The sequence below is a fragment of the Crocodylus porosus genome, unplaced genomic scaffold, assembly GCF_001723895.1.
Source record: "Crocodylus porosus isolate Cpor-Errol unplaced genomic scaffold, CroPor_comp1, whole genome shotgun sequence".
NCBI lineage: Eukaryota > Metazoa > Chordata > Crocodylia > Crocodylidae > Crocodylus > Crocodylus porosus.
Genome location: NW_017728934.1, coordinates 2169284 through 2186998, shown reverse-complemented (window position 1 = coordinate 2186998; position 17715 = coordinate 2169284). Strand labels below are relative to the sequence as shown.

At 50.4% G+C, this 17715-nt stretch overlaps 1 protein-coding gene across 1 annotated transcript in view; it reads right to left on the bottom strand.

Annotated features, from left to right (window-relative positions):
• GNAT2 (G protein subunit alpha transducin 2) overlaps nucleotides 1-11683 on the bottom strand; it is a 17029-nt gene extending 5346 nt beyond the window's left edge. The window contains exons 1-6 of the mRNA XM_019546281.1: nucleotides 11292-11683; nucleotides 7225-7267; nucleotides 5752-5893; nucleotides 4598-4755; nucleotides 3167-3295; nucleotides 2562-2691 (exon numbers count right to left, since the gene is read on the bottom strand). Of these exons, the coding sequence (XP_019401826.1) occupies nucleotides 2562-2691; nucleotides 3167-3295; nucleotides 4598-4755; nucleotides 5752-5893; nucleotides 7225-7267; nucleotides 11292-11409 (720 nt within the window). The 5' untranslated portion in view covers nucleotides 11410-11683. The remainder of the gene's footprint in view (nucleotides 1-2561; nucleotides 2692-3166; nucleotides 3296-4597; nucleotides 4756-5751; nucleotides 5894-7224; nucleotides 7268-11291) is intronic.
• Between the last annotated feature and the right edge of the window lie 6032 nt (nucleotides 11684-17715).

Below are 17715 nucleotides of genomic sequence, written 5' to 3'. Positions count from 1 at the left end.
CAAGAAGGGAGTTTCCCATCTTATAAGTGTGCAGCACCCTGCTCTTGTCAGTATTGAAGCGCATCCTGTTTTCGCTAGCCCACCTCTGTAACCTATCCAAGTCTTTCTGCAGTCTTTCCCTCCCTACTAGCGTACTCACCTCACCCCAAATTTTGGTATCATCAGCTAATTTAAATGGGTTGCTTTTCACACCATCATCCAAATCGCTGATAAAGAGATTGAACAACGTGGGCCCAAGGACCGAGCCCTGGGGGACTCCGCTGCCTACTTCTCCCCAGGTTGAATATGACCCATCCTCCACCACCACCCCCTGAGTGCGACCCTTCAGCCAATCTGCAATCCATCTGACTGTGTAGGCATCAATGCCACAGCTGCCCAATTTTTTAATGAGGATGGGGTGGGAGACCGTGTCAGAGGCCTTGCTGAAATCCAGAAAGACTACATCCACGGCAACACTTGCATCCAAGGCTTTTTTGACCTGATCATAAAAGGCAATCAGATTGGTCTGACATGACCTGCCCCTTATGAAACTGTGCTGGTTGCCCTTGAGCATCATCCCTGAGGCTGGCCCATCACGGATGTGCTCCATGATGATCTTCTCAAAGAGTTTCCCTAGGATTGAGGTAAGACTGACAGGCCTATGTTGCCCGGGTCCTCCCTCTTCCCTTTTATAAAGATGGGGACCATGTTGGCTATCTTCCAATCATCCGGCACCTGGCCCGAGCACCACGCGTGCTTGTAAAGCTGTGCCAAGGGCCCTGCAATAACCCCTGCTAGCTCCCTCAACACCCTGGGGAGGGAGCGTCTGAACCCACTGATCTGAACACAGCCAGCCCCCTCCAGAAGCTCTCTAACCCAGTCCTCCCCAACCTGAGGTCTGGAGGCGTTCCCCTCAAGTCCATCTTGCATCATGGTGGGGAAGTCCCGGTCACAGAGGTCAGTCTTAGTTTGACTTCACAAAGGCTAGAGTTAGCTGACAATACTGGGATGTAATCTCTGGGATTCTGGTAGTTGGCTAGATAATCTAATTGGTTTTATCCATCCTACTCCATGCCAGAGCAGAGGGAATGTCAAGTATCTGATGCAGGTGAGTGCATGAGACTTTATAGGGCACCCGCGACCAGTCCACAATGACTAGACCACTGAGGCACTCGTGAAAGACAGAGTAATGGCTCTAATTTATGATTTGCACCCTTTGCTTTCAATGATCTTATAAACCAAAAACCTAGAATATACTCCTCTCCCATGCCCCAGACACTATAAGCTCCATGCTGGCTCACAAAAGACCCCCACTCTGTCCTTTTTATGGGGAAACTCCTATTACATCTTCACAGTGTAACAGAGCTGATGTGCCTTTCCCTGGACCTTCTACCATTGAAAGCATTGCATAAGCATTCAGCTTCAGCTGGGATCCAAGGTAAATGAAAGGAGTTGGACTGGTCCCTACTCTGTGCACCCCCACATTGCTGCAAAGCGTGGACACACAGCAGATGGATTTGCAATGACTTTGCCCATCAATTAGCTTCAGATACAATCTGTAAAATAGTGATAAGTCCTTCATTTAAAATTGTAAACTGCAAGTGATTCTTGCAGCTAATGAGAGCATGTGTTCACCTGCTGTTTCCTGCCTGGCTAATTCCAGGTGCTTGCTTTCCTTATGACTCACCTGTTCCCTTCATCACCTGCAGGTGCATAGCCACATGCATGTTTTAATTGCTATTTGTAAGCTTCAGCCCCTTTCTGCTGTGTGACTGACATTTAACTAGCAGCCATGATCTTGGGTGATGTCCTTGCCCTATGCGAGTCCATGGGAACAGGATTTCACCCTAGGGATTGTGGTAATTCTTGGCTGTACTGTAAACTGACTGCTGTGGTCCTTCTTCTAGCTCCTACACAGGTTCATAGATTAACAGTGATCTGGTCTGACCTTCCTAGGAGGCCACAGATAGGATAAGGATTGAGCTCTTGTAACTCTCAGTTGCAAGGTTTAACCACAAGCCTATCTCCCTTGTCCTGTTTCTTTTTGCTGTCACCTTTGAGGGCAGGCAGGCAGCCTTGAAATCTCTTTAAGGGCTACACATGTAAGATTAGCCTTGACTAGCCACTGGATGTCACCCTGCTACATGAATTAGTTTCAGCTGCCAGCTCTGCTGGGTGGAAGGCAGGCATTTATTTACAGACTGATGTCAGACGAGAGCTATATTGCTTTCCAGACTTGCGTCAGCACAGAACAATGAACCATGAGCTTTGCATAAACTACAAGCTGGCATTCAAGTTTCTTATACTTCCTTTTCATTGTGCTGGTGCCTCCCCGCATCCTCAGGGATCTAGCTACCCAGGACAAGGTTTGGCACCCAGCCCTCTCCACGCTGCTTCCTCTTTTGGAGTGATGCTGCTGTTCTCATTAAGCCAGTTATGTTCAGACTGAGCTCAGCTGTGACAGGACTTTGTTCTATTTTTCAGAGGCATCCAGGAAGGGAAGCAGCCTCAGAGACGCACTTTGGTGGAGAGGAACTGCTGGCATTAGGCTGTAGGCAGATAGTGAGTAAGAGCGAACCTACCACTTCATCATCCTCCACCAACACCATGTCATAGGCGCTAAGAGCTGCACAGAAGATGATGCAGGTCACACCTTCAAAGCAGTGGATCCACTTTTTGCGCTCTGACCTCTGTCCTCCCACATCAAACATCCTGTGGAGGGAATAGTACCACTGCTTTTACATGGCATCTTCTATCCTAGCGCACTTAATGCACATGGTGGTTGTAAGGGGGTGTTTGGCCTTCGAAGGCTGAGAGGCCAGGTGCAGGTACTCAGCAACTAATAGTCTGCCTGGCTGGGCAACTGGGAGCCAGCTGGGAGCAATAGCAGCTAATGAGGTAGGAGTCTGAAGGGGGTTTAGGCTGTGGTGAAGCATGGAGCTAGAATGGTTTCCTTCACTTTGCCTGAAGGAAGACAGCAGGTTCTGGTTGGTTCGGTTCATTTAGTTTTCCCTGGTTTGGGCTGACTTGTTCGTTATGGCTGTGAAGCCTCTCGGAAGAATGAAAACTGAGTGGAAGGCCTGCACACAGAGCTGAATGGCTGAGCTAAGGAAGCTGGGCGAATGAGCCCCTAGGGCTGCAGCTGCTTATCAGGAGAAAAATGAGAGGCCTTTACACTTATCCCCACCTGAAGTTTAGATCTTTGACCGAGAACTTGGTCTCTATGATGCCTGTGGTCTTCACTCGGGACCGTAACACATCCTGTTCGGTGGGGAGGTAGCCAGGAGCTGTAATCCTTTCCATCTGGGTCAGGTAGCTAAAGGAGAATGCAGGAGCATTTTAGCAATTGTAAAGGATGCAGAATATTGCCACAGGATGCAGGAAGAGGATGGGGAAGGTGTTATCAGGCCGATAGCAATCTTATGAGAGCTACTGGAAATGTTATCCCTATACACCGTGACTCTGCCAGCCTGTGGCAAAGGACATGTCCTTCTAGCAGAGCAGGAGAGCGGGGAGGTCCCCTTCATCAGCTCCTGGCTTAAGCAGGGACAAAGCGTGCGTATGGGCTTGCTGCGCATTGCTATGTGGCCAGGGCTCTGTAGATACAAAACATAAGGTCAGTCCCTGCTCCAAAAAGCTTACGGGCTCCAAAAAGGGCAGGTGGGGAAGAGCCCCATGTGCTGGTGGATGCTGCCAGCAGAATAGCATAGAGCAGTTTAATTCGCATCATTGCCTAGAGAGCCTGGAGTGCCAGCACTCCCAGTTGTTCCTCCACTGTGGTTTTTTTGGAGCAGGGACTACATCTGCTGTGGCCTGCTAGAGAGCTGGCTAACAGGATGTGGTTTGTTAAACCAGAGGGTGCCTTTTGCAGTGTCATCCAAAGTAACTCAGCTGTCTTCAGCAGGTTTACAGTGGTGTGAGTGGAAGCAAGGCTTGGCCCCATGTGAGTTACATAACTCGGAGGCTATTCAGAAGAGAGCCTAAAATTCCATGTAGGACTTGCACACTATACCATACTACGTGAGACAGCTGCTTCTCGGCCCCCAAACTACCTTCACGTGTAGTATCAGTTTCCTGTCCCTATTCTGAGCTGTGTGAGCTCCACATCGCCCAATCAGTAGGAATGAAACTGGGTGTTGCGTCAGCAGCCTTTGCAATGGTCAGATAGGTGGTGATGCTTTGAGGCTACTAATATAGCCAAGGTAGTGATGGGGAATATCGACACTGCAGAAGCAGCCCGTGAGAGCTGTCTGTGTATGTTGGCATGCATCCTAATGCTTCAAACCATTCTGGTCTTTCCTGTTGGATGCCCCAAGTCCCTTGACAGGCTATGCCAGTGTTAAAATTAAAACTTGTACTGGCTTCAAAGGGAACCAGCTCTGAAATGTCCTTTCTGCAGGGTTTCTCCTTATCCTGGCTTTCCCCTTGGCTGGAGCAATGCTGAGACTCCTCTGTCTGGTGGTGGAGTCTACCTCATTGAGGCATCAGTCATTTTGGTGCTGATGACTGGACTGATTCAAGTAATTAATCACCAGACCTGTAGTGATCCCCCTGCCCAAAGGCTCTTGCCATCTGGAAGTTGCATTGCTTAATTACAGGGTTATAGGGACTGACTTACTATGAAGCAGAATCATTGAGCTGGTACTCAGAGGCTCTGTCGACACAGGCCTGCACTCCCGCATCTTTCCACAGTCTCTTTATACAGTCCACCAGCTCCTGGGGCATGGTCCCCTCCTCAATGGAGTCCGCCAAGTTGAACAGCAGGCGCCCATCATCCTGCAAGACACAAAGCCTGTGAGAAGGCTGGGCTGGAGACTGGCACGGTTTGGTGTGGGCCTGCCTGAGCTCAGCCTGGGCACATGTGTGTCCTCACATCCACACAGGACTTTGTTCGTGTTTGAGAACTAAATCCCCCGTCCCCTTGTTGGATTTTTATTTTTTTAAGGATCAGCTTTCCCAAAGGCCAAGGTGGATGTCCCTGCATCCATCCTGGCAATGTCTTGGGAGTGGAGAACAAAAGCTCCCCCTGGAAATGCTTCCCTTAACCAGTAGATGGCATCACTTGATAGGAGTTTGATGTGGGAGGCAGCAGAAATCTAATGCCTTGTTCCCTGGGGCCACTGCAGACATTGAAAGGAGCCCAGCCTTTGTGTCTGGGGTATCCTTCCTCATAGCTCCTGTCTTTGTGTGCTGGAAAGGAGCTGCCTTCCCCTGCAGGTCTTCATCCTGCCACCATTCCTGGAAGGGGAAACAGAAGCCTGTCGCTTGTCCATAAAGGGACAGTGACCGCTATTAAAATATATATCTGCCTTTGTAAGAAGCATCTGGGAACACTTGGCTCCTAGCATGAATACAAATTAGTTGGAGTGATGGAGAGCCAGGCAGTGGGGCGGAGGGGAGAAGTTCAAAGCAGGAGCAGCGTCTAATGTGGCAGGTCGATCCTGCAGCATTGCTCATTGCTTCTGCCTGCCTGTTAGGGTGGCCATCATAGAGGACATTCTGGTTTTCTGCTACTCTGTGCTCTATCGATACTAAACCCGATGCCTTTACGGTCCTCTATTTTTCTCTCCGAGAGAAAAATAGGAGACATAAGGGCATCCGGTTTCATATCAATAGAGGACAGAAGACAACCAGACTGTCCTCTATGATGACCACCCTACTGCCTGTGGAAATGCATTTGTGTGTGCGCACGAGGACCACTACACCCTCCCTCTCCTCCTGCCCTGCTGGGGTAGACAAGAGCCCTCTTGACTGTGAGGGCAGGGTACTGACCGCTCGCCCACTTTCACTGTAATCTATCCCCAGGGTGGTCATAGCCCGGATGATGGCCAGGATGGACTGCAGTATGTTGCCGTAGATGACTGCCTTGAACTCCATGCACTCCTCTGGTGAGTAACCGTCCTGATGGATAATCCTGTAGGGGATGTACAAAGAGACCCTTACTGAGAAAAACAGCCTGGGTGTCCCTGGCAATTCTCTTTCTGCAGCACAGATTGGCATCTTCTGCTCCGGCCTGGGTGACTGTTCAGGGAGCAAACTCTGACAAAGGCTTGATTTGGTCTCTGCTTTGCCCATTCTTGAGGGAGAAAAGTAATCAGTGCTAGCATGAATGACTCCCAGCAGGGCTGGTTCAAGCACCCTGGCCGGTGACAGGGAATGGGGTGGGGGCAGAGCTATGGACCCACGCACCTGCACAGTGCTCAGCCTAGCAGGCTGGTGTAGCAATGTGCATCACCCACACAGGGGAGTGAGGAGCCTCTTTACCCCCTAGTGCTGGCACATGGCCAAGCCCATGTCTGCATCCACTGTGACATGGGCAAATTGGTGCCTCCCAGCCAGGGCTAAATGCAACAAGAAACTTCTGTCTCTGGTTGTCATTTAAGCAGCCAGTGGTGGCAGCTTCCGCTGGGGGAAAGCATGGCCCAGGCTAACTCTCTGGCTCCTAGACTGACCAGCTGCGACTCTTATTCAGTCAAGAGTCTTGTGGTTGGGTCCTATTCAGTCTGCAGCCACTACAGCCCCCAGGCCCCTCATGACTGCACTGCAGCCCAGCCAGTTCCACCTCGCTCGGTACTGGTGTATCGGATATCTCCTCTCTAAACACAGCGTGCTGTGCACTCTGTACTGAATTTTGCCTTGGTTTCCAGCTGCTTCTCCAGCTTGCCAAGACTGTTTGTTCTGATCCTCTTCTCTAAAGTACTTGCCGCTCCATCCAGCGGGTATCAGCCACAAGCCAGAGAAGTGCTCTCCCGGCTTCGTCCTCCTCAGGATTTGACACTTGCTGGTTGGTGCCTGGCTAAGAATCAGCCTGCCACTGCAAACACCTACTGTTCCCAGTGCCTGGCGTGCTGTGCATTAGCCAAGGGAAGCTGCTGAGACACTAGATCACCACTCCATTTAACCCAATGTCCATGCCCTCAGTGGCAGCTACAGCTGATGCCTGGGATCTCCCACATACATCCTTTGTTTGTTCTTAGCCTACAGCATGAAGAGACATCCCACAGCTTTTGACCCAGGAAGCAAGAGAAGTGCTCTCCTTTTGATCCAAGACCACGGAGCTACAGATATTACATCTATTTACATCTTTAGTCCCTTTTATTCTGCTCATTTCAGTGCTGTCCCGCACCTAGCCTGGCCTACCCGCTGTTAGCAAGTTAAATAGGCTGTACTTATCCCCAGATCAGACCTCTGGAAGGAAATAGATCTGATATTTGTTCTGAGATCCAGGCCAGAGATCGCACTTACTTCATCTGCTTGACAATTGTGCTCTTGCCTGACTCCCCAGCACCTAGAAAAAATGGGAGGAAATACTTTAGTGCCAACAGTGATAGACTCCAGCCCTAAAAGGGGAGACCGCAGCCCTTCCCCACAATAATACTGTGATGATGGTATGGTCTGAGAGCCAGCCAAAAGGAGCCAGCATTCAGGACTTACACTGCTCTGCTTGTCCCTGAAGTGCTTTCCTCTGGAATTGGCTCCCAGGTAGTGCAGCACTGCTGGATTTCTCTGAAACCCGGTGGGTCTGTTTAGTGGCATATTATTCCTGGATGGAGTGAATTGAGATCTAGTCACTGGGCTCCCAGGAGGCCACTAAACGGATCAAAGGCTCAAACCCATGGAAAGACCAGCCATTTCTCCTGTTTTACCTAGTGGTCCGGAGGCCTGCTCTGCTGAAGGAGCTCATCTCCTCCCTCTTCGTGCTGGAGCTGGTATGCTGCATTCCTGAGCAGTGTCTTGTGGGGAGGCATGCTGTTCTGCCTGAGCCAGCCCTGACCCTCGGTGGGTGCATCTACACAAGAAGCTAAATGTGCAATAGACTAATTCTGTGTATTAGCGCGGCAGGAAAAAACCGTGCTAATCCGCAGTAGAATTAGTCTACTGCACATTAGTGTCACCAAAAAAAAGAGCATGTGCCAGTGCTACTGCATAGGACTGCTAATTACAGTGCACTAGGTTAGTACCTGTTATTACAGGTATAAAACTAAATGCACCGTAATTATGGTGCATTAACGAACATGTAGACGTGCCCTATTTCTTTCACTCTTACCTTCTCTTTATTCCTCAGGATTGCCATTGGGCCTGCCCACATCACTGCCCCAAGAAGTGTGGAGTTGCCTGCCTCCAAAACCATCCATGCCACCTAGAGGCTAAGTCACTTATGGGGGAATAGGAATAATCAAGAGATCACTGAACTGCAGGGATTAAGGACCACTCTGCTGTTTGTACTGCTTTCATCTTAACACATGAGTGCCTGGCTTTGGAAGCTACACTGCAAGACCTGTCTGTGCTTTGGGGATCCCCTCTGCACCCCCGCATGGTAGAAGGCCTGCGGGAGACGGAGACACAGAGCACCGTGTTCCCGAGAGCTGGAGGGGCTGAACTCCCTCTGGAGCTGGGATTCTCAGCATGGCTGTGTGTCCTCTCCCTTTGGACATGACTAGCTTGTGCCAGGGCTTAGCATTTCTTAGCCTCTCCCGATTCCTGTTCTCTCTCCTCCTGCCCTTCAGCTCTCTGTGACAAGCCCTGGAGATTGCCTCGTCTCATTGCTTTAAGCAGCTTATTCCCAAGCAGGAAGCTGCTTAGAATTAAGGGCCTAATTGTGCTGAGCCCCACATCCCTGCCATCAGCTGGATAAACTTTGCAGTGTTGTTTAGCCAGGCATGTGCTGCCTGCCCCTACAGTGGGGCTGGCAGGCAGCGCCGCCATGATCTGTAGCTGCCAGAGAAGGCCTTTATCCCTTTTAGGAGTGATGCTGGGTGAGTGAGGCAGTGACACACACTCCCTATGGCAGAGCCATTGCCTAACCTGAATTGAAGGCCAAGCCTTGAGTGCACTTGGATCTGTCTGCTTGAGCCAGGGGCACCCTTTTCTGTACTGGCTGTGGGATGAGAAGAGCATGGGTGGCTTGTTGCTCCCAGGCCTGGGAGGGGTGGGCAGCCGGCAGAAACCTATGGCCTCCATTTCCTGCTCGGGTGAGCTTTCTCCCGTGACCAATCCGAGGCATAACTAATTATTTCAGCGCCCTAAGCAGAGATGCACCCATCACACCTTGCAGTGCCTGGGCCAAAAGGGCTTGAATGTGTCTCTGTCAAATGCCACTAGAACAGTGGCCAAAGAGCGGGCACGAAAGACACCGGCTGCCATCACTGCTCCAGGTCCCCTGGAGCCACCTTTCTGAAGCCCTCTCTGAAACTGCACCTGAGGCTGGTGCCCTGCTCACCTCCCTCTAGTTACGCTACTGAACCAGCCCGTTGGTGGTTGGAGCAGGGGCACATTCTTGGAGATCTCTGTTTCTTTGGGACTAGCGTTGGCCTGGCAGAGACTTGGAAACCTCTCATAGCACAAGGGAGAAGGCAGGGCACAGTGAAGGAGATACAGAAGCCCCCTAAGCTATAGAGCAGGAGTGAACAAGAGTTAGCTACAGTGCTCAGGTAGCACAGAACATGCCAGCTTGAAGAAGGGGAAGACCTGCCAGGAGGGGGACATCGATTTTAAAACCAGGAGGAGTCATTGTGGCCACCTTGTCTGACCAGTGGCACAGCTCAGGGCAGAGAGCCCCACTCGGCCACTTCTGAATGAAGCCTGAACTTGTGTTTGAGCTAGAGCCTATCAAAGGCATCCGATCTCAGCACACAGCCTGTTCTGCCATTGAGCATTAGGCTAACCTAGGAAGACAAAATCAATATGGTCAGAGATAAAGCGCAGCCCTTCCCGTGTTAATGAAGCATTTAATCATGTTGCTAGATTACCCGTAATGCCACAAGAAGCTGGAGACAAACATGCTCATCAGTGTGCTGTGCCTTCCTCCACTCCAGTGCTCTCAAAGCCTCTGTCATGACCGCTAATGAGGACAGGATGGATCCTGGGAACACGCCAGAACAGTTGCCTTGCAGGGACGACCCAAAACACTGCAGAGCCTTTCCTCTGCGTGGAGCAGACAGCGCTGCTGTGCTCCTGTTACCCAAGAGCTAGCTCAGGCACATCCAAGAGCTGTGCAAGGTCAGCCTGAGAAGCTGGGACTAGTACCCAGCTTTCCCAGCTCCCTGTCCAGAGTTGGGGGGCTCCATCTAACATGACATGTCACACCCACCATGTATTTGCTTTCTCAGCTTCTTGAAGGTTCAGATCAAGCATAGCCTATGCTTACCTAGGAGAAATACCATGATCACCACAGTGGCTTCCTAGTTGCACCCGGGGAAGACGGCTGTGCTGGCATGAGGTAGTACCCGCATTGGTGATGCATAGTTAATCTTGGCTTTATGCCCGCTTTATGGAAATGGGCGACTCCACCCTAGCTTGCTCCTGGGGCCTTATGGCTGAGGGCAAGCAAAACTCAGGGGCATCTGAACCCCAAGCCTCTGGGCTTGGGCCTGCAAATAGGATGCCCGCCAAAGGTTTTGGGAACATCTGAAGCCCCAGATGGGGGTGGAGGATGTTTGCTGGTAGTAGGGCCACTTATGGCTCTGGACCAACTCATGGATTTGGAATGGATTTGGCCAATTGGGCTGGAAATACAGAAAATTAAAAAGTAAATACATTGTTTTTTTGACCAGAATGATGCCCTTGTCATGTACGGGCCCTCAAGGAAGAAGGGTGAACAAATCCAGCAAAGCGGGCTTCGTCCTGGCAGGAATGGGCTGCTGTTACCAGACCTGCAGGCACCTCTTCTCCAGCCCTTTTAATCCTCACTAACGGGCTGATGTCCCCACCCCCACGTCCTCTCCAGAAGATGCTTATGACCTCCTGTTACATGCCTGTGAGCCCTGATAAGCACCTCGCTTAAGAAACCGTCAAGCTAATGAGAGTCCATCTGGTGCCGTTCGGGACAAGAGCTTCATCTTGGCTTAAAAACACCAAACCACAGTCAAGCTGGCCACATCTCTGAGCCCAGGAGGAACAAAGCAGCCGGGTTGGACTCCAGCCTCGCCCTGCTCTCCCTTTCAGCCCCTCTTTTCTTTTTCCCCATCTCTCCTCCACTCATAAATCCCTTCTCACAAAGCAAACATCCACTTTTCCTACAACAGCATCTCTGCTTTGTTCTTGCATCCCATCTCCCCTGGCCAAGGCTCCCTTTGCTTAAGGGTTGTGCTCTTCCCATGCACTGCTTGGCCAATCCAGAACCGCAGGCCACATCATCCTGTCCCATTCCTGACCTGGAAGCCTGCTTGCACAGCTCTTCCCTGGTTGCACAGTCACTTGTTATTAAGTCCAGGGAGAGCAGTTCCCGTGGGTGCAGTCACTCACCTGCTCACTCATTCCTGGCCTCCCCCAAGACAGACTCCACTGTCCCGCCAGGAAAGTTCCCACCTTACCTAGCAGTAGCAGCTTGACCGTCTTCGCCTCCTTGTCTGCATCTTCCTGTAGCTTCTTCTCCAGCTCCTTGGACCTCTTGGCCATCTCCTTATCTTCAGCACTTGCTCCACTCCCCATCCTGGTGTCTTCCTCCCCTGGCTCCTCTAGCTGGGCTAACTCCCGCAGTCCTTCCGTCTCTTCCAGGTCTCCACACAAGGTCACTCACCCTTTAGTGGGGTGTGGGAGGGGAAGTGAGAAACAGAAAGAAGCGGGGAAAAAGGGGGTATCTGCCCAAACTGCTACGGGGCTGCAGAGGGCAGCCTGGTTCTGGATGTCCGCAGAGGAAGGCTACTAGCCACAGACTGCTTAGAAATGAGCACAAGAGCCCTTCACCTTCTCCTCCCTCTTACCCTCTCTTTCGCCTTTCTACATTAATTCCCCCTGGATAACCCAATATCTTTACTGTGGATTGGGGACTTTTTATCTCATCATGTGACCCAGGAAATCCAATTACTTGAGCCCAAGATGGCAAAGATTAATGGCTAGAAGAGGGTGCAGATGTGCGTGGGGCAGAGCAGGCTGCCCTGTGACGCAGGTGTGGGTTGTTCCCCTTGTCCGGTGCCTGGGGGCACCCATGGCCCCAGGGGAGGGCATTCCTACTGGGATCCCCAGGCTGGAAACACTGAGCTGTTGGGAAGAGGACAGCCTGGGGACAATGGCAGCCCTGACCCTCCTGGGCAAACCCAGCCTGCTGCTCCTCCTGACAGAGGGGACTCAGTAACCCACAGCAGAGGAGAGAAAGCAGGCAGCCGGTGCCTGAGGAACGCAGACCCCCTGGATAACTTGGGGTCCCACACTCAGGTGTCTCAGGATGTCAAGCTCATTGTGTCCCCTGGGGCTCCTTGCAGCCCTACCTTACTCCCACCCACCCCCAAGCTGCCTGGGCACCTTCCTCTTCCCCTTCAATTCAGGCCCCCCAGTAAATCCTCCAGCCTCTTTTTTCATGCCAGGGACTCCATGTGCCTCCATCCTCTCCCCTGCCAAGGGCTCTGGCTGCCCTCCAGCCCCATCAGCCTGGTCCAAAGTTCTCCTCTGCTGGGGATGTGAACCACGCCGGTCTCTGCCTGCTGATCTCTGCAGGGCAGAAGGGCTGAGCTGGGATGGGAGCTGCTGACAACCAGTCCTCTGTTCCCTGGGCTGGTCCAGGTGTGGCAGAAGCGGTTTGCTCTGCTGACCTGCAGTGAGGAGCTCCATGCTTCCCACACATGCCCCTTTGGTTCGGAGATTCAGCAAATCTTGTACTACTGAAGATGCTCCCAGAAAGCCTGGGATCAATCCCACCCTGCATTTGAAGGGCCCCACGTTCCACACAGATGCCGAGCACAGGATCTCACTTCCCCTTGCTTGCCTGTGAGGCGCTGAGCAAGGGGAGCAGCCCAGAGCTCCCCTGCCAGCTAACCCCTAGCAGTTGCACTCAGATCGATTAAGACCTTGCACAGGCAACAGTCACAGGGAAGCAGGCACTTGGTGCAGGCCAGGGGTTTGGCTGATAGAGACAGCCTTGGGCACCTGGAGAGCTATTGCTCAGCCCAAGGGGAAGGGGAACCTTTTCCTGGAGCACCACCCGGGAGTAGGGCTTGCAGGAGATGCAGCCTACCTTGTTCTGGCAGAAGAATCTGGTTTTTTTCCCCAAAAATATTTATCTCTATAAATACAAATAAATAAATGAACGAATGTTTATGTGTCTGCATGTGTGTGCGCACACATGTACACACAGACATAAATATTTATTTCTATAACTTTACATAACTTTATATAACTTTATTTATAACTATGTATCTCTATATAAATATATCTATATTAATTTATAGTTATAAATAAATATTATATATATATATATATATATACAACTCCACCTCCAACACTCTGCCATGTGGCCTCTGTGGTTCACTTGGCATCTCAAAGCACGCTAAAAACCCATTACACAGTTCGCACTGTGTAATCGTGCACCTGCACATCCATTTCCATACCCGTACCCCTATCCACTGCCCTCCTCAAAGGGTCTACTGAAAAAGTCTATGCCAGGCCCCTCTCCACCAGATGAGAGCTGCCATTTCTTTCCTGTCATCCTCTTCATTCTTCCTGTGGTGCACAGTCCATTTCACTTAGCCCCATTTTAATACTTTTCACTTAGTCCCATTTTAAGACCCCTCGACTGTGGGGTCTGAGTGGCAGAAGAATCTGTGATGCAGAAGGAAGCCGGAGGCATGCGCCCGTTAGCTCTGGCAGGCCTGCAGTGGGATGTGGGCAGGGAGGGAGGCAGCTGAGCCAGTCCAGGTCAGGCGGCAAGGCAGTGAGTGCAGGAAGAGGGAGGAGGCAGGCCCAGGTGTGTGGCCTGTTGCACCAAGGGACCACAGAGGGGGTTTCTCATGCGTTCTGCTGCCCCACGGCTCTTTGGATGGTGTGGGCAGGGAACTTCGTTCTCCCTCATTTCCTACTTTGCAAACTGGCTTCACTTTCAGAGGAGTGGGTAACACGAGCGCTTAATCTCTTACACCAGTGCTGCCTAATCAAGCTGGTCTCTGTCCAGCCACTTAAGCTCTTTAGAGCATTAGTTTTGTTAATCAACCCCCCCCCACTGTGCACAAACTCTGTCCCTCCCCCCTCTCCTAGGCTTGCCTGCCTCCAAGACAGATTAAGAGCTTGTGCTCCAACTCACGGAGGATGTCTCTTGGGTGGGTCCCTGTACAATCGGCAGCTCGCCTCCCCCTTTCTCTCCACCCAAGATTTTAACTTCTGCCTTACGTAAGTAACTCTTGCACCAGGCATGGGGCTGCAATAACAAGGGCGGGTTCAAATTTAGGGTTTTTACGCAAATTCTCTATCTTGGCCTGATCCTCTGCCTAGAAACCTGGGGAGATAAACACTGCCCGGTGTTCTGGTGCAAACAGCCTGCTCTACTCACAAGCAGCAGTCAAGGTTTGTTACAGGGGGAAAATGGGACAAGAAAACGATGTTGGGGGAAACCTTAACAGTCAGTAGCCCACAGGATAAATCCAGAGATATCAAATAGGAATCCATAGTGTTAAAAGTGTTTTTCACAGTCCACAGACTATGTCTGAGGGGTTCACAAAAGATGACTATGATCAATCAAAAGTATGTGAATACCCACACTTTGAATTCAAAGGGGTTCACGCTCCCATTTAAAATTTTCAAAAGGGTCTGCACTTCTGTTTGAATTCTTTTAGGGCTCTGCAAATGGTCTGAAAAAGGGTTGAAAACCACTGTTTTAAGCTTTCTGACCTGCTGAGGGCTTTTTGAGTTCTTTGCAACAGAAGCATTTGCTCTAATATTTTTCTGTAGACAAAAAAAAAAAGGAGTGAAAAGTAAGAGCTGGCACTTTCCAGGAGGCGCCCTGAGTTAAAAAAGGTTGAGAACCGGTGGTTTAGTGGGCATGGGCTTCAATCTGACCCCCATAAGGAATTGTACCTACAGGTGAATCCAAGAATATCAGCTTTGTAGAAACAAGTGAGTAATAAGTCTCAACCGCTACAGGAGTTTGTACTCTTTCATCCCCATTTTTTCTTTTCTTTTTTTCTTTTGGTTGTTGAACTTTTGTGTCTTGAGCCAAATCAGCTGAATCGGTTCCAAATTCTATTGGCCGAGCAGAGCTCAAGCGTTCAAATCTGTGCAGCACTGCCACCGGCAAGTATCCTCTCTCCCAGACTCTTCAGCCTGGGGCTTCAGATATTCCCAAATCCATAGCAGGCATCTTACATGCCAGAGACCTTGGAGTTCAGATGCCTCCTCATCTCGCCTGCTGCTGTCCAGAAGGCCAAAGGAGCAAGTTAGAGGGAAATCCCGAGAGCAACTCCCCATCACCATAAATTGTGTAGCCTCAAAATTGTGCAGTTGAGGTTAGTGCAGGGGTCAGCCTAGGACAGCTTTGGTCTGGAGCCTCCTGGGTGGAGTCTCTCAGAAGCCTCCTCTGTCTCTTCTGATATGAAGGTCCCTCCAGCTCAGCAGGCATGGAGAGTACTGATTCCTCAGTGACCTTTGCCCAATTTTCTCTTACAACATTAGTACGCATATAAATGCGACAGTTTGGGAAGGGAGGGCCTGTGCACACAGACACTCACCTGGCCCCTTCCATTCAGGGCAAAAATGTTTGATACAGTTAAAACAAGGCACAAATTGTTCCCAACTCTCGGACCGCGTATAGGGCCCACATAGACACGTAAGCATTACACAAAGGCTGTCACACAGAAACACAGATAACAGCAGCGGGGTTGCATTTAGAATCAGAGAAAAAATGAGGGCTGGGAGGGACCTCAGGAGGTCACATCTAGTCCAACCTCCTCCTCAAAGCAGGACCAGCCCCAACTACTTTGTCTCAGCCAAGGCTTTGTCTACCCAGGTTTTGAAAACTTCCAAGGATGGAGGTCCCACCATCTCTCTGGGTAACCTGTTCCAGTGTTTTACTACCCTCCTACTAAGGAGGTTTTTCCTAATATCCAACCTAAACTTCCCTTGCTGCAACTTGAGACTGTTGCTCCATGTTCTCTCATCTGCCACCGCTCTCCAGAGCCACCTGCCTTTATTCTGGGCAGTGCTGGGGCAGCTGAGGCTTCAGGCTCAGGTGACAGATCCCCTGACACCCGCCCTGGCAATTCCCAATCTATTACTCTGCCTCCACAGGTGTCCACGACATGCCCTAAGCAATATCTTGGCATTGCAGGCAGGCCACTGGACAAGACTGGAAGCAACAGGGCTTTCTCTGAAAGATCAGGCCACACCTTTCTCTCCAACCAGATGAGCCTGAAGGTGAATCCATGATGGAAATGTTGGGGTAAGGGGATGACTAGGACAGGGGTCAACACTGAGTAAGAGCCTTAGGATTTAGCTCATGGGACCTGGTGTAAATCAAACTGTTGGGCTTTATGGACTAGCTCCTCAGCTGGTCCCAATCTCTGCAACAGGCATTCACAAGTGGGATATTTTGAGGTTGTAAATCCTTGTAGCTCCACTGCAATCAGCTCACCCAACTCCAGTTTCTTGTCAAGAAAGCCGTACTGCTCCCTCCAATCCTGTACTCTCCGCTAGCACACATTTGGCCCCAAACATATGGTTATCTGCTGTTTAGTCTGGCCTGGTTCTCAGTGTCCATAAGAAGGAAATCCCCTTGGGAGTTCATTTCTCAGTCAGATATACTTCCATATCAGGATGGATTCTTAATAGCCAGCCTTTGGCTTCCTGATCTTAAAGAGCTATTGTTGCACGTCCACCTGACTCACAGTTTAAGCAAATAACTAGTGTTCTCCTTTTCCTAGAGTTTCTTCAGTGCATTCGCTTTGGGCGTTTGGCAGTACTTTGCACGCTGTCAACTGACTACACCCCTGGCAGTGAGGCTTGGTCTGCACAGTTTTCATACCGGTTAAATTTATTTTGGTGAGGGTTGTGACTTCTATTACCCTGTTGAAAGAATTATACCACAACAGCCCCTCATATCAGTGCAGCTACACGAGTATAAAGGTGCCTTATATTTGGTTATGTCATTCAGGTAACCATAGGATTACCTGAATTAACCGCAAGTCCAAGTATACAAATATACTAGCATAAGTCTAAGTATACAAATATAACTGTATTCCCATTCAGGGCTACATCATTTTGATTATACTAGCATAGGCAAAGCAGTATGATTTTTCTTTGTAGGAAAAGCCAGAACCAGGTTCCTTGTTGTTTCCATCAGCTTTTCAGGCAGCACCAGGAGAGAAAAAGGCCAAGTTCAGGGCTCCAGCTAGGGCCAATATCCTAATAGTGGCAAAGCCCACCTAGACTTTGTTTGTGCTTGAAAGTGTGCTGTGAGTTTGCGTGTGGCACTTGCAGTGTGGCCATACTAATCGGTACCATTGCAACTAGTATATGGGTCACTGAAGCAGGTAGAAGAGCACCGGCATCCACAGCAGTCCTGCTAGGGATGCTGCTATCCTAGCCCAGCTACCCTTTGTACGTGTAGGGTTCGAATTATGGGGGGAGCTCAGGGGGGCTGAGCCCCACCCCCCTTAAGAAATGAGAGCCCCCCCTTTAAGATTTGAAAATCATAACCTGGGGTGAGTCTCTGATTTTATTAGGGCATCGTGATGGGCAGCCCAATTTTTTTTGCAGACCCCGCTCAACAGTCAAAGTATAATTTGAACCCTACGTACCTGGAAAGTCAAACTCTCCTAAACCCTCCCCAAAATCTCCCAGAAAAAAGTGCTGTGGGGCTTATGTGTTTGCAATACCATGAGGGCTCTTGCTAGTGCAGGTATGGAGCCACATCACAGCCATCCTCTGAAAAACAGAGTAGTTCTGGCCAAAGCTGGGAGCATGTCCTGGCATAGTATTTTATCACAGTTAGGAAAGCATGCTCCTAGACCCTGTAGAGTTGCTAGGGGGGCACAT